Raw genomic sequence first — 25,866 nt, 5'->3', positions numbered from 1 at the left:
CTCACCACTCTATGATACATAATATTGAAGTCCTAGCTAGTGCAACAAGACAAGAAAAATAAAGATATACTTGTTGAAAAGTAAAAAATAGGAATGTCTCTCTTCACAGGGTATAATATTCTGCATTAAAAAATCCCAACAAATGCACAAAAAACTCCTAGAACTAATAAGTGAGTGGAAATGTTGCAAAATACAAGATCAGAATACAAAAGTACTCCTATATTCCAGCAAAGAACAATTGAAATTTGTTTTTTTAAAAAATGTCATTTATAATAGCACTAAATAAATAAAATACTTAGATATAAACAACAAAATATATGCAGAAGATATACACTGAAAACTACACAACACAGATGAAAGAAATAAAAGAAGATTCAAATACACGTAGAGACATATTGTGTTCATGGATTGACGGCCTCAATAGTGTGCTGGTGTCAGTTTTTCCCAGTTTGATCTATTACTTGAAAAATATCCCGATCAAAATCCCAGCAAGCTTTTTTCATAGATATTAACAAGATAATTCTACATTTATACAGGAAAGACAAGAGGAACAGAATAGACTAAACAATTTGAAAAAGAAGAATAAAGTTTGAAGGCTCACACTGTAAACTTATCCTATTCCAAACTTGCTAGAAAATTTCCATAATCAGGACACTGAGGCATTGAAGAAAGGATAGACCTACAGAACAATGGAATAGAATAGTGAGGACAGAAGTTAACCCAAAAATAATCACATAATTTTTTAACAAGTTGCTAAGACAACATTCAATGGAAAAACGAATGCCTTTTCAACAAATGTTGCTGCAACAAGTGAATATCAATATGGGAAAAAATGAACAAATTAAATCATTGACAGGAAAAAAAGTAGTCAATAAAAGGGAGAAGTCGAGGGAACCAAACGGAGCCCCAGATTCAGGGGGAAGTATGGTGATTACCTTACCAGTTTGCCTGCATTCCCCTCCTCATTTGTTCCCTGGAGACAGGTTTATAATGATAAATTTTTCTCCCCCAAGTTAATTTACCTGTGGCTTACCTCCTAATAAATTCTCCACTCCATGGAGCACTTTCACTGCACCATACTCCTTTCATGTAAATATTAAATCATCCCAGGACTTGTATTCCCCAAAAGGTCCTTGAGTGGGTAAGTTGATCCCCATTTTGAGGGTAAAGGGAAGCGCTTCTCAGTGATTTGCCAAAGGTTAGACAGATAGAAAGCAGCACAACCATGATCTCTGCTGACCCTCAGACTCAAACCTCCACCTGTCCACATGGCACCTCCACTCAGAGTTCCAACAGACACCTCAAGTCTAACAGTCTTTTTCTTAGATCTTGACTCTTAATTCCCCAGCCCCACCCCTACCCCCAGGTCTACTGTCCCAGAGACTTGCCCATCTCTTTGAATGGCATCCCGCTTACTTAGTTGCTCAGAAGGAATCATCAGGTGATTCTTATAGTTTCCCTCTAACATCCTCATCTAGTTAGTCAGCAAACCTGGCAGGTCTATCTTCAAAATACATCCTGAACCCAGTTTCTTCTCACACACTCTGTCTCTCTCACTGTTGTCCAAGCCACCATCATCTCTAACAAGAAGGAATGAATAATCACCTTTAGGTGCTTTAGAGCTATCCTTTCAGCCTCCACTGTAATCTATTTGCCAAGCCTAAATTAAGTCATGCCTAACACCTTCAATGTTTCTATCATACTTAGAATAAATTCTGAAGAAAAGACCATGCCCACCATCATCCTACATTCCTGTTACCTGATTACTCCTAAGCCTTCATATCCTACCACTCTCCCATTGGTCACTACTCCACCACTGGGGCTTACTACCTACTCAGTGGACATGGCAAGTACCTCCCATTTTCACAAACTTACATTTGCTATTCCCTTTACTGGGGGCACTCTCCCAACATATATGCATATTTTTTGTCTCTGCTCAAGTGTCAGGTATCCAGGAAACCGTACCATTCACAGCATGCTTTTCAAAAGTGTCCCAGTGCAGAGAACCAATTTGTATCTACTAGACACTGATTTGGGACAGAAGACAGGATAGGAACTGTTTTACCACTAATCCAGTGGTAAGAAGACAGGAAGATGCCTTCAACCAGTAGCCCTGAGAGGCAGGGATGAGGGGAAAAGAGGGGCTTCCCTTTCTCAGTAACACCAACCCTCTAGTGGTCATGCAAAGGAGTTTTGTGCTCACAAGGTAAGACACATGGTGGACCAAGGAAGTGGATGGCACAGTGAGGTGGTGTTTCAGGTTATGGGCTGCAGGCTGCTGAATGAGAGATGCTCACCCAATGCCTAACGTGGTGGTCAACCATTACAGCACCACCCACAGGAACTTCTGAAGCTTCTGCTGACAGAGTCTGGCTGGACTTCAGAAACTGCCCTTATAAGAGCCTGATGCTCACACATATTGATGTCCTAGACTCAAAGGTCTCAGTTTAGAGACACCGCACAGTTCTGTCCCCTCCTACCAGACTCTGAGACCTCTCTTCATCTTCACAGCCTCCTCCCATTTCCCCACTTTTTTCCCTGTGAAGGGAATCATTCAGGCACTTCCTGAATGTTCTCCTAGGTATATGAACCCTCCTGTTCACTCTGGATGATAAAAACAAGGCACCAGAACAGATTCTCTATTTTCCTCCTCTGAGTCCTTTCTTCCTAGAGAGAAAGACTCATTAACCCTGCCTGTCTTATTTGGGAATAAGGGAAATTTGAAAAAAAAAAACCCACAGATGTAAATATTTGATAACTCTCATTTTGTAGCAAGGGTGTTTCCACTGGGACCCACACCAGACCCATTTGATTTGTCCTTTGCTATCTTGATGAAAGGCCACTGAAATGAAGTGAAAAAGCCTGGGGAATGTGGAGAGTCATAATTTCTGGAGAAGGGGAAGGTCGTGTGAGTCTCCATGTTGGTCACATCTGACGAACAAAAATTTTTTAATGCAATCTGTCCATAACAGAAAGTCAAGAGTTCCTTCCCTTTTATCATTTCACACATCTGTTGAATATGAGGCAGCACACACAGTGATCTGCTTCATCCCCCACTGACTGCTTCTGCTCTACAGGAGTCCTCTGCTGAGCAGTGGGGGAACAGAGAGGAGCAGGGTGATTGTGGGCCCCTCATGCCCTACTTCACATCTCAGTGCCCTCCACCCACTGAGAGAGCCTCCGGAGTGTGGGGATCTAAGGGAAGACCTCAGCCATGTACATCTCTTAGACCATACAGCATCCACCCTATACCAGCGATATAGGGAAGAAGAGAAGAAAGTCGCATGTACAATTACAGTTACAGCAGAAGTGAGAATCCCCAAAACTCAAGACAGGTACTGTTGTTGTGTGCTTCTGTTTCAGAAGTTTGATGTAAAATTTTGGATGAGAGAAAAAAACATTCTATTCTCTCATTTATCCCAGTTCAGTTAATCTTTTCTTTCCTTCCTAATTCAACTTCACTCTCTCAAATCTCCTGTCCTTCATCGTGCCCTGTTCACTGGTCTCTTAATCCATCCAGTGTTGAAAAAGTCCTAGAGATATAAACGCTGCCTTGGTTTCCCTCCCTTTAATCTCTAGCAGTATCTAGAAATATTACATTCTAAACCATTCCTCTAATCCTGTCTTCTTCTACCTGCTGTGGTTCCCCATACACATCATCAACTGTTCACTTGGCCATATTCCCATAGTTGTGTATTTTCCCTTATTTTGATGAGGATGGTATTGAAATGATGACGGGGGATAATAATTCATAAAAAGCCAATAGATAACAGTTATCATAATTATTACCAAATGTTTATTATCAGAGTAAAACTTGCAAATGAAAAATACCTTATAACACCAGGAGATTAATGAAAGTTATATGGTGCATATCTGTCATAATTAGAGCAAAATAGCTTAGACAGTACAGAAAAGAGGTCATGGTCAAATCCCCTTTACTTAGCAGTGTAGCATCAATGTGGAGCAATTGTCTTTTTCCAACAGTGAGACAATCTTTTTACTTTAGGGTAGTGTTGGCCTTGGTGGTGGGTAGAAGAGGATCCTGCTCCCACCCAGAGAACACAAGACCTGAGGCCCTTTTGTTATTCGGTTAGGCAACTCTACCCATCTCTGCCTCATTCTCTTAGACTTCAGCTCTCTAAAGTCTTATGCAACAGCATTTTAACATCATCAGCCACCGTATTGACGAATTTCAAACGTAAAAAATATACTTTCAAAAATTGAAAGATAGAAGATCGGAGTCCTCCGTTCACTGAGCAAAAGGATTCAGCACATTTCATGGCCTTTGCTGCTATACTGTCATTCTTCACAAATAACCAGAAATCCAAGGACTTTGTGGAGCTCTTGATCTCTTGCACAGATGTGCCCAGTTTCTGGGCAATCTCTTTGACTGACTGCTCATCCAAACCAAAATAGCTTCGATAAAGTTTCAAGCACTTCTCCTGTTTAGGCAAGTCAAAGCCACTGAAGAAGGCCATGAAAGGGATGATGGCCAAAGCGGCTGATTTCAGGGCATTCAGCCAGATCTTCTCTTTGAGGATAACTCTCTTCACCTCAATGAAAGCATCAGACAAATTGGACAATTGGAGCACAAAGGTGTAGCGCTTATGTGCAGGGAGATCCTGCAGCAATGTCTCCTGCAGTCTTGGGAAATCAAACTTATCTGGGTGAAAGTTGGAGACCAGGAAGACACATGGATTAGATACTCCGATGTTGCTGAGAATAGCCAGGTAGTCATCTCGGATCTGCTGAAGGACTCTCTCCTTTTTGAAGGATATGGGTTTGCTTTTCTCTTCACTATGTAATTCAACATCCACCATTGTTCTAACAAAGTAGAAATTCTTCCCCTTCTCCTTGATTTTCTGGGCCAGGAGAGCATCATTTGAGCTGAACCGTGAGGAAGAAATAATGATGAAAAAGTCATAGTCATCATCTCCCACAATTTCTAGATAAGGATCTGGAAGGGAATTGGGAGTCCCAGTTCCAGGCAGGTCCCAGAAGGTCACACTGGGATATTTCGGATGTTGATAGGGGGTTTTCTTCATGGTGGTTGGCACAACTCCAACGTGAGCAGACCCCTCCTCTTCATGACCAAGACCTAACAGGGCATTGATGAAACTGGACTTCCCAGAACCAGATTGCCCGATCACAGCCACATTCAAGGGAGCGTTCTCAGAGTTCTGAAGTGCTTCCTGAATCTCTTCAACCACCTCTTTTAGCTTCCCCTCCTGAAAGACTCTTTGAATACGTTCAACACTTTCCTGAGAGAGGATCCCCACTGCCTTGCTGATCAAGGTGGAGTAGTGAGGGACACATTTTTGGGCCAATTGCTCAAAATTCTTTCCTGACAGGAAATAGGAGGTGAACCAATCCATGCCAGTTAACCCTGGATGATCTGTGGAAAAGGAAGGGAATAAGAAGGTAAGGTGAATGAAGCAGCAGAATAGGCAGGTTCAGCTGAGGAAACACAGTGGTCTCAACAGATCGGTCCCATCTCTCACACTTACTCATGTTACTACAGTTCATTTATTTTTCCTGATGACTTTTGTTTCCATTGCTACAGAAAAGACTACCTGTTTTCTAAGCTGATGATTTATATGTTCCAGGAGTCAGGACAATGTAGAGACAGAATAATGGCCCCTAAGATGTCCACTTCCTGAACCCCAGAACCTGTGAATATGTTACTTACATAGCGAGAAGCACTTTGCAGATGTGATTAAGTTAATGATCTTCAGATGGAAAGATTATCTTGGTTTGTCCACATGGGTTAAATATAATCACAGGCATCCCTATAAGAGTGAGGCATGGCCAAATGCAGAAAAGAAGATGGGATAATAGGAACAAAGGTCGTAGTGAAGATGGAGGGAGGGCAATGAGCCAATGAATGCCAGGCAGTGTCTTGAGCCTGGAAAAGACAAGAAAATGGAGTACCTCCTGGAGCCTCCAGAAGGAACCGGTCCTACTGACACTTTAATTGGAGCCCCTTAAGATTCATTTTGACTGCTCACCTCCAAAACTATAAAAGAATGAATGTATATTGTCTTAAGCCACTAAGTTTGTAGTAATTTGTTACAGAGCAATGGGAAACTAATATAGACTGTCTGTGTTTTCCTGAAACCTGAATACAGAGCCCAGCACCTTTCCATTCTGCAGAAAGAATCACTTAGGCCAACACATTAGTGAGCACAGACGACTTCCAGAAAGACCTTCACTTCCAATAACCTGCAGCAAATCAGGACAGGACTTGCCTTGTGGGAGAGGCAGGAGACAGAGACAAGCCCACCAGGTGGCCTGCCTGCCAGGATGTATGTTCCATAAGATGGACAACCAAGAACATAGTCATTGTGGTAATAGTTACCCCATGGCAGCTTAATGTCTATTTACCTCACTTTATGGACCAGTTTGGGTGGAAGTTAAAACATGTGACAGGAAGTTGCAGAGGAAGTAAATAAGAGCTCTAATTTTCCCTATCCAATTCAGCACAGTTTTGAAACATGGGCATCTGATTAAACCAAGGCAATTTAAAGAAATTATTAATATGATATTGATGACACCTCCTATCATTCACTATGAGTGAGGAAAGTTATACCAAGAAACTGTGATTTAAAAAATATTTAGGGCTTCCCTGGTGGCGCAGTGGTTGAGAGTCCGCCTGCCGATGCAGGGGACACGGGTTCGTGCCCCGGTCCGGGAAGATCCCACATGCCGCAGAGCGGCTGGGCCCGTGAGCCATGGCCGCTGAGCCTGTGCATCCGGAGCCTGTGCTCTGCAACGGGAGAGGCCACGGCAGTGAGAAGCCCGCAGGGGTGTGCTGAATGCCCTCCACCCCCATTCTACATATTGTGCAAAGACAATTTTTTTAAAAAAGTAAAATCATTACTATCAAAAAATATTAAATGAGTACATGTTAAGGATTTTATTTAACTGATCACTAATGAAGGAAATAAGCAGATGTTAATGCTAGTTGAAAGGGGAATACCAAAGAAGAGACACATTTATAGCTCAGGAATATTGAAATGAATGTCAAAGTGAGACAAGAGTGCTGTCTTCTAAGAAGAAGGTGAGAAGACTATTGAACCTCAACAGACAGATTGTATTTCTATATGGGTATGGACTAAATGTGTCCCCATAAATCCATAGATAAAATGTAATGCTCAAAGTGATTTTATTAGTAAATGGACCCTTCGAATGTGCCTAGGTCATGAGGGCAGAGCCATCATGAATGGATTAATGCCCTCATAAAAGAGACCCCAAATAGCTAGTTTAACCCTTCTGACATATGAGCTTAAACAGAAAAGACATTCATCTAGGAAGTGTGTTCTCATCAGACACCTAATCTACATGTGCCTTGATCTTGGTCTTTCATCCTCCAGAAGTATGAGAAATAGATTTCTCTTCATAAGGCACCCAGTCTGTGGTATTTGGTTATAGCCTGCACAGAGTAAGGAAATGGCGAAGAAATGAATTATTTTGCATTGCTATTAATTACCAAAACTCAAAGAGATTTAAATATCTCTATGGTAATGAAAGGCTAGAATCAGAAAACCCTGAGTGTGCATTAAACATTACATAGTTTACTACTGGAGAAACCAGTAAACATTCTGTTGCCCCAACTTTTCTTACAACTTTCTCAAAGAAAGAAAGAAAGAATGAAAGAAAGAAAGAAGGAGAAAAAAGAAAGAAAGGAAAGGCATCTTCAGACACAGGGGTTGTCTGTTCTTCAAAGAGGTTGGCATGAACTGCTGGATGGAATTCCAGCTCTCCACCAGCCAGCCCTGTCCTCAGCCCTCCAAGCACAAAGCTGGCCTTGGCCACTGCAGGTATAGAGCATGTTTTCCAGAGAGAAAACAGACTTCCTGTGACAGAGATCAGATCCAAATGATTCCACTAAAACAGCAGAACATGCTGAGACTGCGCAGGGCCATTCCCCAGAACTGTTCTCACCAGGAAATGCAGACACAGTGTGCTCCTGTGCTCACTGTAGAGAACAAAGCCTCTGCTGCCTGAGTAATGAGGCCCAGAACGGGGAGGCGTCAGGAAGTACAATACCTTCTAACCTGAGCCTCTCCCTCTGGAAAATCTGATCGATATTGGAGAACCCACATTTCAAGGAGGAAATGGGAGGACCTGCCATACCCTGTATGGTATATTTTCATGTATATTTTATACATTATAAAAATAAACAAAGTATATTTAATGCTGTACTCGGGTGCTGGCTGGCATAGGGATAAACCAACTGACCCACAGCACACAATACCAAAATCCCTGTCTTGGACTCAGGCATGTGTGGAATTATGTTGAAAGGGAGACATATGGGTTGGCCAAAATGTTCGTTCGGTTTTTTCCATAAAACGGCTCTAGTAGCACTTAGTTGTCCTTAACTTCATTTGAAAAAATTTTCATAGAGTGTATGTGACAGCTGTCATATCAGTGTGCATTTAAAAATGACATCAGGGCTTCCCTGGTGGCGCAGTGGTTGAGAGTCCGCCTGCCGATGCAGGGGACGCAGGTTCGTTCCCCGTCTGGGAAGATCCCACATACCGCGGAGCGGCTGGGCCCGTGAGCCATGGCCGCTGAGCCTGCGCATCGGGAGCCTGTGCTCCGCAACGGGAGAGGCCACAACAGTGAGAGGCCCGCGTAACGCAAAAAAATAAATAAAAATAAAAAATGACATCAAAATTGAATTTTTGTGTAGCCATCTTAATATTGAAGATGGAAGAAAAAAGCAACATTTTTGGCATATTATCCTTTATTATTTCAAGAAGGGTAAAAATGAAACTGAAACGCAACAACAACAACAAAAAAGATTTGTACAGTGTATGGAGAAGGTGCTGTGACTGATTGAACATGTCAAAAGTGGTTTGCGATGTTTCGTGCTGGAGATTCCTCTCTGGACAATGCTCCACGGTTGGATAGACCAGTTGAAGTTGATAGCGATCAAATCGAGACATTAAGTGAGAACAACCAATGTTATACCATGTGGGAGACAGCCGACATACTCAAAATATCCAAATCAAGTGTTGAAAATCATTTGCACCAGCTTGGTTATGTTAAGCGCTCTGATGTTTAGGATCCTTACATAACTTATGCTAAAACAAACCTTCTTGACCATATTTCCACATGTAATTCTCTACTTAAACGTATCTTTTTTAAAATAAATTGTGGTGAAAAAATAAATAAATAAATAAATAAATAAATTGTGATGGGCGATGAAAAGTGGATACTGTACAATAATGTGGAATGGAAGAGATCGTGGGGCAAGTGAAATGAACCACAACCAACTGCACCAAAGGCTGGTCTTCATCCAAAGAAGGTGATGTTGTGTATATGGTGGGATTGGAAGGGAGTCCTCTATTATGAGCTCCTTTTGGAAAACCAAACGATTCATTCCAACAAGTACTGCTCCCAATTAGACCAACTGAAAGCAGCACTCGACGAAAGCGTCCAGAATTACTCAACAGAAAACGCATACTCTTCCATCAGGATAAGGCAAGACCACATGTTTCTTTGATGACCAGGCAAAAACTGTTACAGCTTGGCTGGGCAGTTCTGATTCATCTGTCATATTCACCAGACATTGCACCTTCAGGTTTCCATTATTTAGGTCTTTACAAAATTCTTTTAATGGAAAAACTTTCAATTCCCTGAAAGACTGTAAAAGACACCTGGAGCGGTTCTTTGCTCAAAAAGATGACAAACTTTTGGGCAGATGGAATTATGAAGTTTCCTGAAAAATGGCAGAAGGTAGTGGAACAAAAGGGTGACTATGTTGTTCAATAAAGTTCTTGGTGAAAATGAAAAGTGTGTCTTTTATTTTTACTTAAAAACTGAAGGCACTTTTTGGCCAACCCAGTACATGGAATGTCAGTGAGTAAAGAAGACTCTATCAAGTAAATGGAGCTGTACAAACTGGTTTTGCATTTGGAGAATGTTACTGATTCCCTACTTATATCACTTTTGATAATCAACTCTAGAGGAAGAGTAAAGATCTAAACTTCAAATAGAAAACTCTATTAGAAAATATAGCAGATCTTAGGGTACAGAAAAATTTTTTAAACAAGATACCCAGAAGATAACTGTATAAATAAGATTGACAAATGGGGTGCCTTAGAGTACATTAAAATGAAAAGTTTCTGTTTATGAAAATAAATGCTTCAGGGCAGTAAAAATTCTCCAGACATGTGGAGAAGATATTGGCACAAATGTCGTAAACTAAAAATCAATACTAAGAAGGTATTTTTAAAATGCCAGAGATCACTAAGAAGCAAAACAAACCAGTATGGAAGTGCAGGGCATGGGGGGAAATGAACAGATCTTTCTCAGGAAAACAAAAAACAAAAAAAACAGGTGTGGTCAATAAGCATACAGAAAGTTTAGCATCCTCCTTAGTAATGAGGCAAATGCAAAACTGTGCACAGTGAGATGATATTGTACGTCAATTCAATTGGAAAAATTTTAAAGTTGGATGATATTGAGTACTAGGGAGAATGTGAATCAGTAGACTCTCTGAAATATAGCTGCTGGGAATGTAAAATCAATACAATCACTATGAAAAAAATATGGATTAATTTTATTAAATTGTACATTCATGCACCTTAGGACCCAGCATTTCCACTCCTAACATGGTACCTAGGAGTCACTGTGCAAAAATGTACAGGGGACATGTAAAATGTGTTCCTAACAGCAGTCTTCGTTATTGTGAGAAAGGAGAGGATAGCCATTGACAGAGAATGGATAAATAAATTGAGCTCTACAACACTGATCCATTGTTATACATAGGTAAATAAATCTTAGTAACACAACACTGAGTTTAAAATAAATAGAATTTAGTAGAAATGGTAGAAAAAAATAGCAGGAAAAAAGAATACTCTTTAAATAAATCTTCAAGAAAACACAAAAAAATATGGCTTAGGCATGCATATGTAAGTGATCACACAACAAATGACAGAAAGGAATCGTAAATACATACTTCATGACGTTGCTGAACAAGGGCTGGTGACAGAGTATGGAGTAAATAGGAACACATAGGTAAGTATAGTTATTGAAGATGTTCTATTTCTTGGGACGGTTGTTCAGTGTGTAGGTGATCATCATATTATATAAGTAAACAAAGGACTTTAAAAAGAAAAATATCGCAGTTCTTTCAAATTGGTGCTGCATATATTCTTTTCTCTGCAGTCAGTCATGAATCTCTCCCTACTTCCATAGTTTGGGAGCATCAGAGAAATACTCTGTCTGACACATAGAGAGAATCAATGCTATGATGGAAGAAAGACAGAGAAATCATCGAGGGAGGAGGTGGGAACAAGAGAGGTTGTCATTCCAGGCAGAAAGAACTGCAAGGCAAAGATGAAAGATCACAAATGAATTTGACAGCTAGCTGTAGATGCAGATGAACACATACAGACACCCAATTAAAAACTTCAGGGCTTCCCTGGTGGCGCAGCGGTTGAGAGCCCGCCTGCCGATGCAGGGGACGCGGGTTCGTGCCCCGATCCGGGAAGATCCCACATGCCGCGGAGCGGCTGGGCCCGTGAGCCATGGCCGCTGAGCCTGCCCGTCCGGAGCCTGTGCTCCGCAACGGGAGAGGCCACAGCAGTGAGAGGCCCACGTACCGAAAAAAAAAAAAAAAAAAAAAAACTTCAGTTTTAGGGGCTTCCCTGGTGGCGCAGTGGTTGAGAATCTGCTTGCTAACGCAGGGGACACGGGTTCGAGCCCTGGTCTGGGAGGATCCCACATGCCACGGAGCAACTAGGCCCGTGAGCCACAACTACTGAGCCTGCGCATCTGGAGCCTGTGCTCCTCAACAAAAGAGGCCGCGATAGTGAGAGGCCCGTGCACCGCAATGAAGAGTGGCCCCCGCTTGCCACAACTAGAGAAAGCCCACGCACAGAAACGAAGACCCAACACAGCAAAAATAAATTTAAAAAAAAACGAAAACAAACTTCAGTTTTGGGACTTCCCTGGTGGTCCAATGGTAAAGAATCCACCTTCCAATGCAGGCGACACAGTTTCGATCCCTGGTCAGGGAACTAAGATACCACATGCCGTGGAGCAACTAAGCCTGCGTGCCACAACTACTGAGCTCGCGCACCCCATCTAAAGAGCCTGCATGCCACAAACTACAGAGCCCATGTGCTCTGGAATCCCCATGCCACAACTACAGAGCCCACGCACCCTGGAGCCTGTGCGCTACAAATAGAAAAGAGAAAACCTGCGCGCCACAACTAGAGAGAAGTTCGCGCGCCACAATGAAGAGACTGTGCACCACAGTTAAAGATCTCGCATGCCTCAGTGAAGATACCACGTGCCACAACTAAGACCCGACGTAGCCAAAAAATAAATAAAATAAAATAAAAGACACAGTATTAATTAAAAACACCACTCAGAGTTCCCCAGGGCTGGGCTGGTCCTGATTGTGAGGGTCACTCTGAGTCTGGTGCCCCATTTCATAGGCTCTGGCCTGGAGCGGCCATTGCTCAGTGATGCCCCTCAATGCACACCTCATGGTCCATAGTCAGACTTTCTAGCCCTAAGTCCACTGAGATCACATGAACCTTCCTCAGGACAAGAGGTGACACAGCATGTCATGCTCACTACTGTGTACCTACCAAATGGAATTGTTTCTTGGACTCAAGCACGGCTTCTGCCTTTGCAGGAGAAACTCCTAACAGGTCCCATCAGAGGTCTGTGAGTCTCTGGCAAGGTGGCTTCTCCCTGCACGGAGTAGGAACCCAAAGTAGGATCTGGGCAGGGTCCACGAGAGACATATAAAGGTTGCTGATTGCACTTTAGGTCCACACTTTGAAAACCTTTTCTAGGTTTGGGTTCTGCTTTCAGGCTAATCTATTAGATGCCTGAAATCGTTTGAACCTGGGCTCAAAGGCATTCCCAAGGTCCAGGCAGGCAGCCAAATTCAGCCTCTTTCTTGGTTGACCACCTCCTCTCATGTTTCTCCATCTTCTGGCAGCCCCTCAACCCATGTGATGTTTGCATGGTCATCACTTCACCACCAGGAACTGGGCAGGCTGGAGAGCTGAACAAGAGACTGTGTCAGGCCTGTATCTGAGACCAGACTAGGCCTGGGAATACTAGCAAAGCAAAACAGGGAACAGGAGAAAAGGGAAGGAGGACAGGCCTTAAATGCTTTGCCTAAAGCCCTCAGGCTGGGGTGTGGGCCAGCAGGGTTCAGGTTGAGTTCCTCCAGAAAAATCCTCTGCAAGTGGCTTAACTATAAAAGTGTTGCTAAAGTTGAAAATGGGTGTGGTCCTTCCATTACCTTGCAAATATTTACTGAACTTTTCAGTTGCAATTCGGCCCTGTTCTGTGGATGACTGACAAGACTAGGCCTCTAATATCTCAATCTCCTTAGGGCATCACACCTTCAGGACAGGGAAGTTTTCCTGGACATCAATAAGGTCTCTGAAATGCACAGAGGCAAAGCACACATTTCCTGGTTGGAGGAGGGGAGGAATGTCTCAGGAAATATCCTGTCTCCTGGTCCCACTCACTAAGAAAAGTTCCAATTGGTCTCATAAACAATCTGCAGACTCTTACAGAGTTGAAATCTCCCCTGCCCTGGCTCAGTCCCTCCACCAAGTGAGATAGCTGCAGCAGGGACAGGAAAAGAGTCAGCTTCTCCCTTTTTCTTCCTCCTACTGACCCTATTACAAGGATGGGAACAATAAAGCATAGGAAAGACACACTCAGGTGGGACAGGTGCAATCCCGCTGAAGGCCCTAGTGTGGTGACTGTCTCTCACGTAGGTGGGGCCATGGGTGGCTCACACTGACATCCCCATTGGGATCTCAGGGACAGGCACAGCCCAGACCTGCAGGCCTGCTACCTCCTCCTTAGAGTTGGGCAAGGTGGATAGCCCCAGCCTCTTACCTCCTGATATCATCTTACCCAGAAAAGAACATCCAGCCCTCACTGTTGGCCACACCTCTTGCAACAAGTTCACTAAAGTGATCTTTGCCTCTCCCTTTCTTCAACCTTTCAACTGTCTTCTTCTGACCCAGGGAAGGAATCAATGGTGGCTAAACTGAATTCACAATCTCTTAGATGCATAAGAATTTCCTATCTTATTATTGACGTTTGCAATCTCTGCCCAAACCTTGGAAGCATTGTAAGCCTTGAAAAATTTCTAACTCTGTTACACTCACACAGTCCTCTGTCTGGGGCCTCTCTCCTGCCCACAGAAGACTTGGGGAGCTTTTGCTTCTGATCTGAGAGCGAGCACATGACAATCACTAGGATGTTAGGCAGATGCCCAGGGTCACCTGGCCAGTGGTGAGCATTGCTGGGTCTCAGGCCCCCAGCAGGTGCATTGACGGCAGGTAGGGGTCAGAGCTTGGAGTCGGCAGTGGTGGATGGAGAATATGCACTGTGAGCAAAGCTGGTGGTAGCAAGTGAACCCAAGTGCTGAGTGAGCTGGGCAACACCAGGGAGCATCTCTGCAGACAGTGTCTTGAGCCTCAGGAAGGGGCAGGGTCTGAGTGACGGTGAAGCTGAACGTGGACATAGGACGGAGCTGAGGACCAAATCCGAGGACATGGCTCTGGAAGGAAGCAGCAGGGCTGGACCCAGGACACCCCAACTCTGTGCTTGGCCTCTGTGCACTGACTTGACATTGACGCCTTAGAGTCTAGCTCAGGCCAGTGCCCCCTCCACTACGGAATGCAGAAAGGAAACTGGCGCTCCTTTCCTGGACACCTAGAGTCATTTCCAGGAATAGAACTGAAACTTCCACTGCCTGAGTCCCCCTGGAGCTGGGGCCCTGCCAGCATTCAGATCTAGAAATAACCCAGCGGAGAGCTCCAGTGTCCCCGAGGGGCCACTGAAGGAGAAAACTGCAGGACAACCAACTGTCCCTGCCAGCTCCTCTTCCCTCCTTTCCCTCAGCTCTCCCTAGGACAACCCCAACCCTCCACAATTCCATTTCTTCCTTCTGGAGCAACCTGAGCTTGGATGGTCCCAGAAGGAATTGCCTCTGTTTGAGGAGAGGACTGTTCCCCAGGGAGGGGTGACATGCCGGGAGGGCCACTGACATCTATCTGATCACTGTCACCCTCTGCTTCCATGGAGTGCGTAAGGGAGAGGGCTCCTAAGATGGAACTTGTTTGATAACTGTGCTACTGTAAGGACATGAAAGGTGGGGCCCACACCAGGACAGGAGAACTTGGCATCAGGCTTATGCATTTCAGTGAGTTTTCATAGCAGGACCCCTCTCTGACATTCTTCAGGGACCACATCAGCCCACAAATACTTTGCTGCTTCAAACCCATCCAGCCTTCCAGTGTGGAGGCAGTGTGCCTCTCATCTCCACGTTCCTGGCATTTGGGGTCTTCTAATGGAGACCACACGTGTAGAAGGAGGGCAGGACGTGCCACTCATACGCTCTTAGCGTCTGAGCTGGAGAAGGAGCCGCTGGCCATTTCTGGGGCATCTGGAATTGTGAGTCCACTAGTTCCCCAGGGTGGACCTCCCATGGAATAGGGACCTTAGGTGGGCTTTCAAGGATGAGATGTCTAATGGGACATTTCAGTCCCCCTCAGTTTAATTGTGTATTAGCATTGGAGAAACTATCTCTATTGCAGGGTTCCAACTCTTCCCTGTACAGATGATGTCAGTGAGGTGGGAGCTTTTCAAACACCGTCTCCCCAGATGTGTCCTGTTCAGTACCAGGCCCTTTGATGATGTTGAGGCTTAGCATACTTTCCTGGAATAAACGAGCATGTCGATTTTCTGTCAGCCTTTCATGATAATGACCAAATGGGGAACAAACTTGGGGCTTGACGTACATTGGATTCTGGGCTCACAGAAGTCCTCGATACCTCAGATTCCACATCTGGTGCAAGGTGGGCCACACTTCTCCATGGGTCCCTTTGGTTGGGACTGGGGATAATTGGGCATGTTGGGAGCTATATAGAAACCAGCACGGGAAATCCACTAATGAGTGGTTTTCATTCTGCTTGTCTGAAGTTGTGAAATCTATTGTGTGGGTTATAACAAGAGTTGTTGTTTTTTTTTTTAAAGTTACCCACTGGAATTGAATAAAGTGAAGAGATGGCAAATTCTGTGGTAAAATCTCTTTTTCAGGTATGTGCCTGTGTCTGTGCGTGTGTGCTGAGTATACTTGGTTCCTAGGCAAAATGCATCTTTTACTCCTGGACTCATTCATAAGACTGGTGGCGGAGGGAGAATGTAAAGCCAGCATTAGGAGCGGTTGGGAAGGAGTGGACAATTGCCCAAACCTTCACCTAGAAGCAATCATGGAGCAGTCCTGTGAAATTAGGGATTTCTCCACATGTCACTTTCTGTCTGCTTGTTGTAAAATTTACTTTAAATGGATGTATCCCCATGCTATCTTATAACCAAACTCTTAGATGGGGACCATTCCTACTATTTCAAGAGAAATTGAATGGATGCTTAGCTCTTAAGTGGTGGCAAAGGTGACATTAGTGCTGTGAACGGCTCTGAGCTTACTGAAAAGTCCTGTATCCATGGCTCACATTCAAACTGACCGCAAACCGCAGGTATTAACTTGAGACTCTGTGTGGCCTCAACTTAGTTGTTTAAGCAGAGAGTAACTGTGCTTAAGGATAATTGTATCCCATCTTACTCCACTGCCTAAAACCTAGCCTAGCCTCCCCTCTGATGTGAAGGCTTTGGGACTTGTGAAAATATAGTACCAGTAATATTGAGTTCATATCTTCAGAAACTATCACTTCCTTACAGAAGGGGTCTCAATAGCCCAAAGCAATCACAGGGGAAATGAAAACAGCACATGAACTGTCAAATAATTCCTTCCTTTACTTCTTTATTCTAGAAGCAAATCCTCCCTTTATTCTCTAAGCACAATCATTCTTTATTCTTTCCTTTATTCTCTAATCAAATTCTTATTGCGTGTCTGCTCTGTGCCAGGCACTGTCCCAGCCCTGGAGCTTCAGGAATGGAAATCATTGATTTCATAGAGATTGCTTTCCAGGGGAGAGACAGAGGAGTGAGAGAACCAAGTGAAATGTGGGCCAAGCTTGATGTGATCATCAGAGAAGATTAGATTGCTCCCCTAGAGACAAACACACAGATGGGGACAAGGGCAAGGAGATGGTGGATTGTGGAGATGGGAAGGGCCTGAGCTCTACCAGACCAAGACGAAACCAGCACCCGGCTGTGCAGTCTGCTAACCTCTGCACTGCCCTCAGAGGGAGGGAAAGCCTTCCCTGGTTCTCTGTCTCCGTGTTTGAGTCCCTCTTTTACAACAGCATTTTCTGTACCCTACGTAATACTGTGTCCTTTTTATAATTAATAAATAATGGGATATACATTTGACTGACTGCTGTGTCAGAAAATATAAAGTAGATCTATGCACATCAACATAGAGAGATGCCCCCAATAATATTGAGTTTAGGAAGTAAGAAACTGACCTTGTTAGGGGTTTTAATGTTTTGTTACATAGGCACGGTTGAAAAAGTCATTGACCACTGATGATTGAACTCAATCTCCAGCCCTCCTCCACTCCCTGAAGTTTGGAGGGAGGAAGGGTAGGAAGGAACTGAAACTGCCCACCCTTTAATTCTGGCTTGATCTTTCTGGCCACCAGCCCCCATCCTGATGCTCTGTAGGCTCCCTGCCCCAATAATCTCATTATCTTACAAAAGACATTCCTATCACTGAGGAAATTTCGACATTTTTAGGAGCTCCTTCCAGGAATCGTGGACAAAGACCAAATAGGTATTTTTATTGTAAAACAGACTTTAAGCTCAATACTTTTTGTGGACGATTAAAGGGATAAACATAAAGCATTACTATATAGCTTTCATGGGTACATACATACATTAATATACATTAATAAATATGTTCAAATGAATATCCTGGCCCATATCAAATTGAAAAGACTGTGGTAGTCTGTGATGGGAAGAGAAGTAAACTAGGGGAAAGAGGAGAGAGATTTTTAAGGTGGGTTTTAGAGTCACAAAAGGCAAGATAATTTGAAAATGGGCACTCCTATCATTTCCCTAGAAGTGAAACCACCCAGTCCAGGGGTGAAGACCTTTCCAAACACTGTCTCCCCTTGGGAACCCTAAAGAGAGGTGAGATGTGTAGCCTTAGGGAACCTCCTTGTTCCGTCTACTCAGCTCCCCCACATCTCCTCCAGCCCCAACGATACAAGACCACATAGTCACTGATGACTCCTAGGTTTGCATGCACATCCCACACTTCTCTCATCAACTCCACACTCCAGACTGGTCCCTCCTGCAGGTGGCCCTCTGAGAAATGCCCTGAGGTGACCCCACACAAGCTCTCTCCTGCACGTGGCCTGGATCAGATGTATGGACCACACATCACCCCCTTCACCCCAACATACTCTCTGCCCAGCTCCTTCTTGGGCTTGCCTGCCACATCTTGCTAACCTGACTTTCACGTTTAGATATCTCAGGCTTGGGAAAGACCCAGTTCGCTGTCCTCTAGCTGTTCTCCCAAAGCTCCTGCTAAAACCCTCATTCTGAGTTTGAAGTGAGGAGCAGGCATCACCCTCCATCTTTGCCCTGGGGATCCCACACCCTAACATCTCCCTCAAAATATCCCTTCACAAATTCCCTCACCCCAACCCTTTCGTACCTGCTATTCAGGTGAGAGCTTTGACAGTGGTCTAACTAGTTTGTGGCCACCTGATTTGAAATATCTATGTGGTGGTTCACCTTGAAATGGAGCAGCAATTATTGCCATGTAGGAGCCAATAGGGAGAAAGAAAGAATGAGTCCCATTCTGATGTTACACGTAGCATCAAGGACCTCAGCCTGGAGAGAGGGTATTTTGAATGTATTTGAAATGTGACCTTTAAGTCTTAAAAACGAAGGGTACTAGAGCAATGAGAAGACATTTTGTTTCAAAGGTGAAAGAAAAATCAGATGAATGACCAGCGTAGGGGATATAATTGCCACCACAGAATGCTTCTCTAATATGAGGATGATTTTAGGTTGGTTATTTTTAAGAAACAGAAGACTCAGGAAGTTGTCCTTTTTACCTTCCCCTTAACTGCTTAAAAGCATTTAGATCGGGGGGGCTTGTTCCAAGAAGGGAGCTGTCACCAGAGGTAACTAAAAAGAATATGAGCTAGACATGTAGACTGGGAAATTTACCAAGGTCTATATGTTCACGTTCCTCTCTGTGTCTCCTTGTCTTTACATGGCGGGTCACATACTTGTTTACCAAGCAGTTCCTCTTCCCATTACCCTGTGCCTTATCTTCCTCACCTTTGAAGCCCTACGCCCTTAGCCCCAACTCCTTTGCTCAAAATGAATACATAGCCTTGATTGCCTGACTGCCTCTGCGCCCCATAATCTTCTGGAACCCTCTTTCATAGGTATAGTAATTAAATTTGTTTTTTTCTCCCGTTAATCTGTCTCATGTCAATTTAATTCTTAGACCAGCCACAAAAACCCAGAAGGGTAGAGGAAAAATTTCTCCTCCCCAACACCATTTTGTTAAACTAAAGCAGGAAGTGGGTGTGGCCGACCACTCCTTGCTTTGTGTGCACGTCCTTCCACACAGTGTGATCTGAAATTGGGGTGCCCACAGCATAAGGGAGCAAAATTTGCTGTCCCAAAATGTATCTCTTTGGCATAGGATTATTTTAGGATGATCATCTTTAAGAAAGAGCTTTTATCTTCCCCTTAACTGCCTAAAAGAACTTAGATAAAGGGCCTATTTCAGGAAGAAGAGCTATCACCAGAGATTTCTACTAAGACTATGAGCTAGTGTGGTAGACTTGGGGAAACTTCGCAAAGGCTGTTTGATCAAAGTCCTCTCTGTTTCCCATTGTTTCTGCAAGGCATGGCAAACAATTGTTTACCGAACATTTATTTTTCCATCGTCCTGTAAATTGACTTCCCTCTTCGAAGTCCCAGACTCCTACCCCTGCTCCTGAAATCTGAATAGCATATAAGCCTCAATTGCCTGAACGCAGGTGTGCCTCACAGTATGGAACCCCTGCACATTCAAAGTTAAATTTGTGTTTTTCTTCTATTAATCTGCCTCATGTCATTTTAATTCTGAAACCAGCCATAATGAACCTACAAGGGTAGAGGAAAATTATTTCCTCCCCTACAACAGGCTCAGTCCTCACCCTGCTCCACATACATGTGCCCTTTAGGTTATCTTAACCTGTCCCATGTTGTCCGGCACCCTCTATGTGCTGGCAACTCTCAAATTTATATCTCTACCCCGGGCATCTGTCCTGACCTCAGACCTAAATATCCTATTGTTTATACAACATCTCCTGTTTGTATGTCTAGGATGATCTTTAGTAACTGAACAAGACCAAACCTGTCTCAAGCCCCCATCCCTCTCCTCCCATAGACTTCTCCCTGCCAGATAGTGTCAATGCCACCCCTCATTTGCACATGGGGCTGTCCACATAATCTTCTTTCTCTCACACTTCACACCCTCAATCCTGCAACCTGACCAAATTTATCCAGAATCCAGTCACTCCTCCCATTCTCACCACTATTGCCCTAGCCCTGGGCAGTTCTCGGCCCTCCCTCACTCCCTTAACCACCTGAAAAGGATGACCAGGCCTTCTGCATCAAACCACAGCTCTCCACCAGCCGCCAGCCCTGCCCCTCAGGTCTCCAAACAAAAAACAAGCATCCCATCCCTGCAAGTGCTAAGAGTTTGCTCACTCACCAGTTCAAGAGAGAAAAGACATTTCTGGTCAGAGCGCTGACCCGAATGTTTCCACTAAAACAGTAGAAAATGCAGAGTCTGCTGAAGTGCTCCCCGCAGCCCCCAGCACAGGAACAATCCAGAGAACTGTCCTCGCCCAGATAAAGGCAGACACGGTAGAGAGCAAGGACTGGCAAACTTCGGTCCTGCCTGGGAAATGAGGCCCAGGATGGGAGGCAGCAGGGAGTACAATAGCCTCTGACTTGAGCCCCTCCCTTAGGAGGAAAAGATTGAGAGTTGAAACTAACATTTCCAGAAATGAAAATGAAACCAGGGAAATCGTGTTTATGTCTTTCTCTACAGCACCACATTTTCCAGTAAAGAAAATACAAGAGTGTGACTTCCAGAGGATCAGTGAGTAAGGAGAGGGCAGAGAGGTACTAGGGGTCAGGAAAGGCAGGTCTCTTAGGATTCCTGGGAGGTCACCTAGCCAAGACACCCAGGGGAGCACAGAGGACAGGGAAGAAGGAAGGCTGTGAGCAACTTTTCAAAGCTTCCAGTGAATGAGGGAGAAGCATTTCTCTAACTTTTCTCTGTCTTTTTTGTTCTTTCATCGTTAGGAGACCTATACCTGACTGCCACATTGTCATCCCGGGGCCTGGATCACTCTGGTGGGTCATGGGGTCACATCTGATGAGCGAATCAAACTATCGGAAGGGCCTCTGGGGACACAAGGCAAAACCGCAGGAGCTGGGCACAGAGAGGAGGGAGGAGTCTGGATTCCTAAATTTACATGGAAGATTAAGGAGAAAATACCAAATTTTCTTTAGAAGAAGAAATGAGAGGATTTGCAGTACCATATATGGTATTTTTCATGTATATTTTATACATTGTAAAAATAAAGTATACTTTAATGCTGTACTTGAGTGCTGGCACAGGGATGAATGAACTGACCCACAGAACAAAAAAAAACTGTACATTCATGTACCTTGAGAACAAGCATTTCCACTCCTAAGATGGTACCTAAGAGTCACTATGCACAAATGTCCAGAAGATATGTAGAAGTGTGTTCCTAACAGCAGTCTTCATAACTGTGAAAAAGGAGAGGATAACCAATGACAGAGAAGGGATAAATAAATTGAGCTCTACAGCATCGTAAAGAATGGGTCATAGATATAATAGATAAATAAATATTAGTAGCATAATGCCGAGTTTTTATTTTTATTTTTTTATTTTTTTGCAGTACGCGGGCCTCTCACTGTTGTGGCTTTTCCCGCTGCGGAGCACAGGCTCCAGACACACAGGCTCAGCGCCCATGGCTCACGGGCCTAGCCGCTCCGCGGCATGTGGGATCTTCCCGGACCGGGACACGAACCCGTGTCCCCTGCATCGGCAGGTGGACTCTCAACCACTGCGCCACCAGGGAAGCCCATTGCCGAGTTTTTAAATTAAGAACCAGTATAATGCCGTTTAAATAAAGTTTCAGGAGAACACAACAATATATTGTTAAGGCATGAATATGTCAGTGATAAAACAACAAATGAAAGAAAGCAATCATAAACACATACTTCATGAAGTTGTTACCCAAGGGCTGGTGACAGAGCATGGAGTAAATAGGACCACATAGATAGGTATAGTTACTGAAGATGTTCTGTTTCTTGGGATAGTTGTTCAGTGTGTAGGTAATCATTATGTTATGTAAGTAACTAGAGGATTCTAAAAAAAAAAGTATCTCAGTTCTTTCCAAATTGGTGCTGCATATATTCTTTTCTCTGCAGTCAGTCATGAATCTTTCCCTCCTTCCATAGTTTGGGTACATCAGAGAAATTCTCTGTCTGACATATAGAGACAATCAATGCTATGATGGAAGAGAGACTGAGAAATCATTGTGGGGACAAGAGAGACTGGCATTCCAGGTAGAAAGAACTACAAGGCAAAGATGAAAACTCACAAATGAACTTGACAATGAGTTGTGCATGCAGGTGAACACAGACAAACAGCTAATTAAAGACCTCAGGAGTAAAATAAGAAATAAGTAAGAAAACCAAGTTCATGCCTTCTCCATCTTTGCTCTGAACTGTCCACAGGCTGGGACCTGATGCCCTGAATACACATCTCACAGCCCACAGTCTGACCTTCTGCTCCTAAGTGCCCTGTGATCACATGAATCTTCTTCAGGACCACAAGTGACACAGACCTGTCATGGCCACTACTGGTCACCTACCAAGTGGAATTGTTCTTTGGGCACCTGGACAGCTGCAGCCTCTGCAGGAGAAACTCTTAACTGACTCTGTCATAGGTCTGTGAGCCTCTGCAAAGATGCTTTCTCCCCGCACAGAGTAGGAACCAAAGTAGAATCTGGGCAAAGTCTACAAGAGACATACAAAGGTTGCTGATTGCACTTTAGGGCCACCCTTTGGAAACCTCTTCTAGGTTTGGGCTCTCCTTTCAGGCTAATCTGTCTATTAGATGCCTGAAATGGTTTGGAACTGGGCTCAAGGGAATTCACAAGGTCCAGGAAGCAGCCTCTTTTGGTTGTACCACCTCCTCTCATGTTCCTCCACCTCTGGCAGACCCTCAACCCATGTGATGCTTGCATGTTAAGACTTTCACCACCAGACACTGAGCAGGCTAGAGTGTGGACAAAGAAGCTGAGTGCCAGGTCTCCATCAGAGACCAGGCTAGGACTGGGGATGCAGGTAAGAAAAGCAGGGAACAGGAGTAAAGGGAAGGAGGACAGGCAGAAAATGGGTTGCCTAGAATGGCTGAGTGTGTCCAGAAAACCCTCTGAAAGTGCTTTAACTCTAAAAGCAGTAGCTGAAGTGGAAAATGGGTGTGGTCCTTCCTTTACCCTGCAAATGTTTACTAAGCTTTTCAGTTGACATTGGGCAATGTTCTGTGGTGACTGACAAGACTAGGCCTCTAATATCTTGGTCTCCTCAGGGCATGACATGTTCAGGATGGGGCAGGCATCCCTGGATATCAATATGGTCTCTGAAATGCAAAGAGGCAAAGCACACATTTCCTGGTTGACAGAGGGAAGGAACAGCTCAGGAAATATCCTGTCTCCTAGCTCCACTCAGGTAAGCAAAAGTCCAGTTGGTCTAATAAACGATCTCCAGACTCTTATAAAGTTGAAATCTCCCCTGCCCTGGCTCAGTCCTTCCTTCAACTGAGATAGCTGCAGTGGGGCTAGGGAAAGAGTCAGCTCCTTCCTCTTTCTTCATCACACTTGACCCCATTACAAGGATGGGAGCTGGCTGAGAGGAAATGTAAAGGGTAGGAATGACATACTTGGGTGAGACAGTTACAATCCTACTGATGACCCCTGGTGTAGTGAATGTCCCTCACATAGGAGGGACAATGGTAGGGGTGGGAGTGGCTCACACTAACATCCCCATTGGAATCTCAGGGACAGGCACAGCCCAGACCCACAGGCCTCTTACTTCCTGTTCAGGGTTTACAAATGGTGAAGAAATCCAGATTTATTGGATGAGGGTATCTTACCCAGGAAGACCAAGTCCAGACCCATAGCTGGCTTAAAATGAAAGCACATTCCCTTGCAAAGGGCTCACTAAAAAGTGATCCTTGCCTTCCCTTCTCCTCACCTGTCAGTCATTGTTTTCTGACCCAGGGATGGAATCAAGGGTGGTAAAGCCAGGCTCACATTCTCTTAGCTGGGTAAGTGTTTCCTAACCTGTTATCGACATTGCAGTCTCTGCCCAAACCTCGGTAAACAGACCCACTCTATCACCCTGTTACGGTGGAAGCTCTCAGGACGTGTCCAGCAGCTACCTGAGCACCTTTGGCTCAGGGACAGCCCCAAGCACTGCCACTGACCGGGCATCACTGGCCCACAGTGCTTTCAGTTCCAGGGTGAAAGAAACAAGGTCCTGGTCATGGTCTGGTCTGATATGTCTCTGGTAAGTGGTGGAATCTCGCATGTGATGACACCAGGGTATTCCGACTTACTGGTTGCCTCGATTGGAGGTTTCCTTTGGGGGGAAAAGGCATAAGATTTGGTCATCTGGTTTTGAGCCTACTGCCACTTTAATTGGACTTTTCTTTCTGGGTCAAGGAGTCCCTCGCCATCTGACGCTGCCTGATTGGTAACTGGGAAACTCCCTGTTAGACCAAGTCTTGTTGGTACCCCCATCTGCAGTGGTAGGTAGACAATCCTCCGTTCTCTTGCTAGGGAACTGTGACCCTGAGAGACTGCTGAGTATTGGTTCATCTGGTCCTGGCCTGTCTGTTTCTGGTAATATTGACCATAAATAAGAATAAAGGATAATCAGAGCTCTGTTCCATCTTGTAGTCCTATTGGGTGTATCTTACACAATTAGAAAATTTTCAGCTATGCTCCCAAGGAAAAAAAGATTATTATTTTTTTAACATGCATGACCATAGTATTCTTTAGACACTGGAGGAAAACGGGCAACATGAAACTCTTCTGACATTCCAAAACTGTTTTTTTGTGGGTTTTTTTTTTTTTTGCAGTGTGTTTAGAGAAAGCTGGCTTGATAAAGTATCTTTTCAAAATCCTGACCCTAAAAAAATAAAAGTATTCCTAGGACAAAACTTGCAGTTATAACTCTATGTCATGTTCTTGAAATGCAAACACAGCCCACATTGCCTGAGACTATGACCTTGGCTAAATTAGTAGAAGTTGAACTTAATAAAAGAAAAAAGAATCCTTTTAAACTCAAGTGAATAAACAACTTATTTCATCTGTTATTTTAAATTAATAAGCTTTATACTGAAATACCTGATTCATGACTAACTTTTTAAATGAAGCTACGAGATCTCTGGTTCTGTCTGACTTCATGTAAAAATTAATTTGTAAATGGGCCCTATTTAACTGGCTTTAAGGAAAGTAAGTGCTTACAAATCAAATATTTTTAAATACAACAGAAACTAACCCAAATTTTTAAAGGAGCACATGACCTAGGACTAATTTTTAATGAATAAAAACAAGTTTAAGATTGTAGGTTTAATTAATAATGTCTTTAGAGTCATCAATGTCAAGTATAATAGGTTTACTGAAAGTCAAATAAGTTCATACTATTTCTGTGGCAAATTAAAAAAAATAACTTGATATGATGAAAAATTAAATGTAAATAAGTGTTCTGGGGTGAACTCTTTGGAAATCATTATGTTTGGGGAATGTCTTCTTAAAAATAATCTTGTTACCAAACC

The 25,866-nt window shown here is 43.9% G+C and overlaps 1 protein-coding gene across 1 annotated transcript; it reads right to left on the bottom strand.

Moving 5' to 3' along the window:
- Positions 1 to 3,779: 3,779 nt before the first annotated feature.
- On the bottom strand, positions 3,780 to 20,934 carry LOC105748393 (T-cell-specific guanine nucleotide triphosphate-binding protein 2-like). Its single transcript, XM_012535837.3, has 2 exons — positions 20,692 to 20,934; positions 3,780 to 5,395 (listed from the first exon to the last, which is right to left on the bottom strand). The coding sequence occupies exon 2, from the start codon at positions 5,373 to 5,375 to the stop codon at positions 4,131 to 4,133; it is 1,245 nt and encodes a 414-aa protein (XP_012391291.1). The 5' UTR covers positions 5,376 to 5,395; positions 20,692 to 20,934; the 3' UTR covers positions 3,780 to 4,130.
- Positions 20,935 to 25,866: the final 4,932 nt, after the last annotated feature.

This window comes from Orcinus orca, chromosome 3 (genome assembly GCF_937001465.1).
Source record: "Orcinus orca chromosome 3, mOrcOrc1.1, whole genome shotgun sequence".
Classification (NCBI taxonomy): Eukaryota; Metazoa; Chordata; class Mammalia; order Artiodactyla; family Delphinidae; genus Orcinus; species Orcinus orca.
This window is presented reverse-complemented; position numbering and strand designations above follow the sequence as displayed.

Coding starts and splice junctions, on each gene's coding strand:
- LOC105748393 (XM_012535837.3), bottom strand. CDS start 5,375: ATGGATTGGTTCACCTCCTATTTCCTGTCAGGAAAGAATTTTGAGCAA.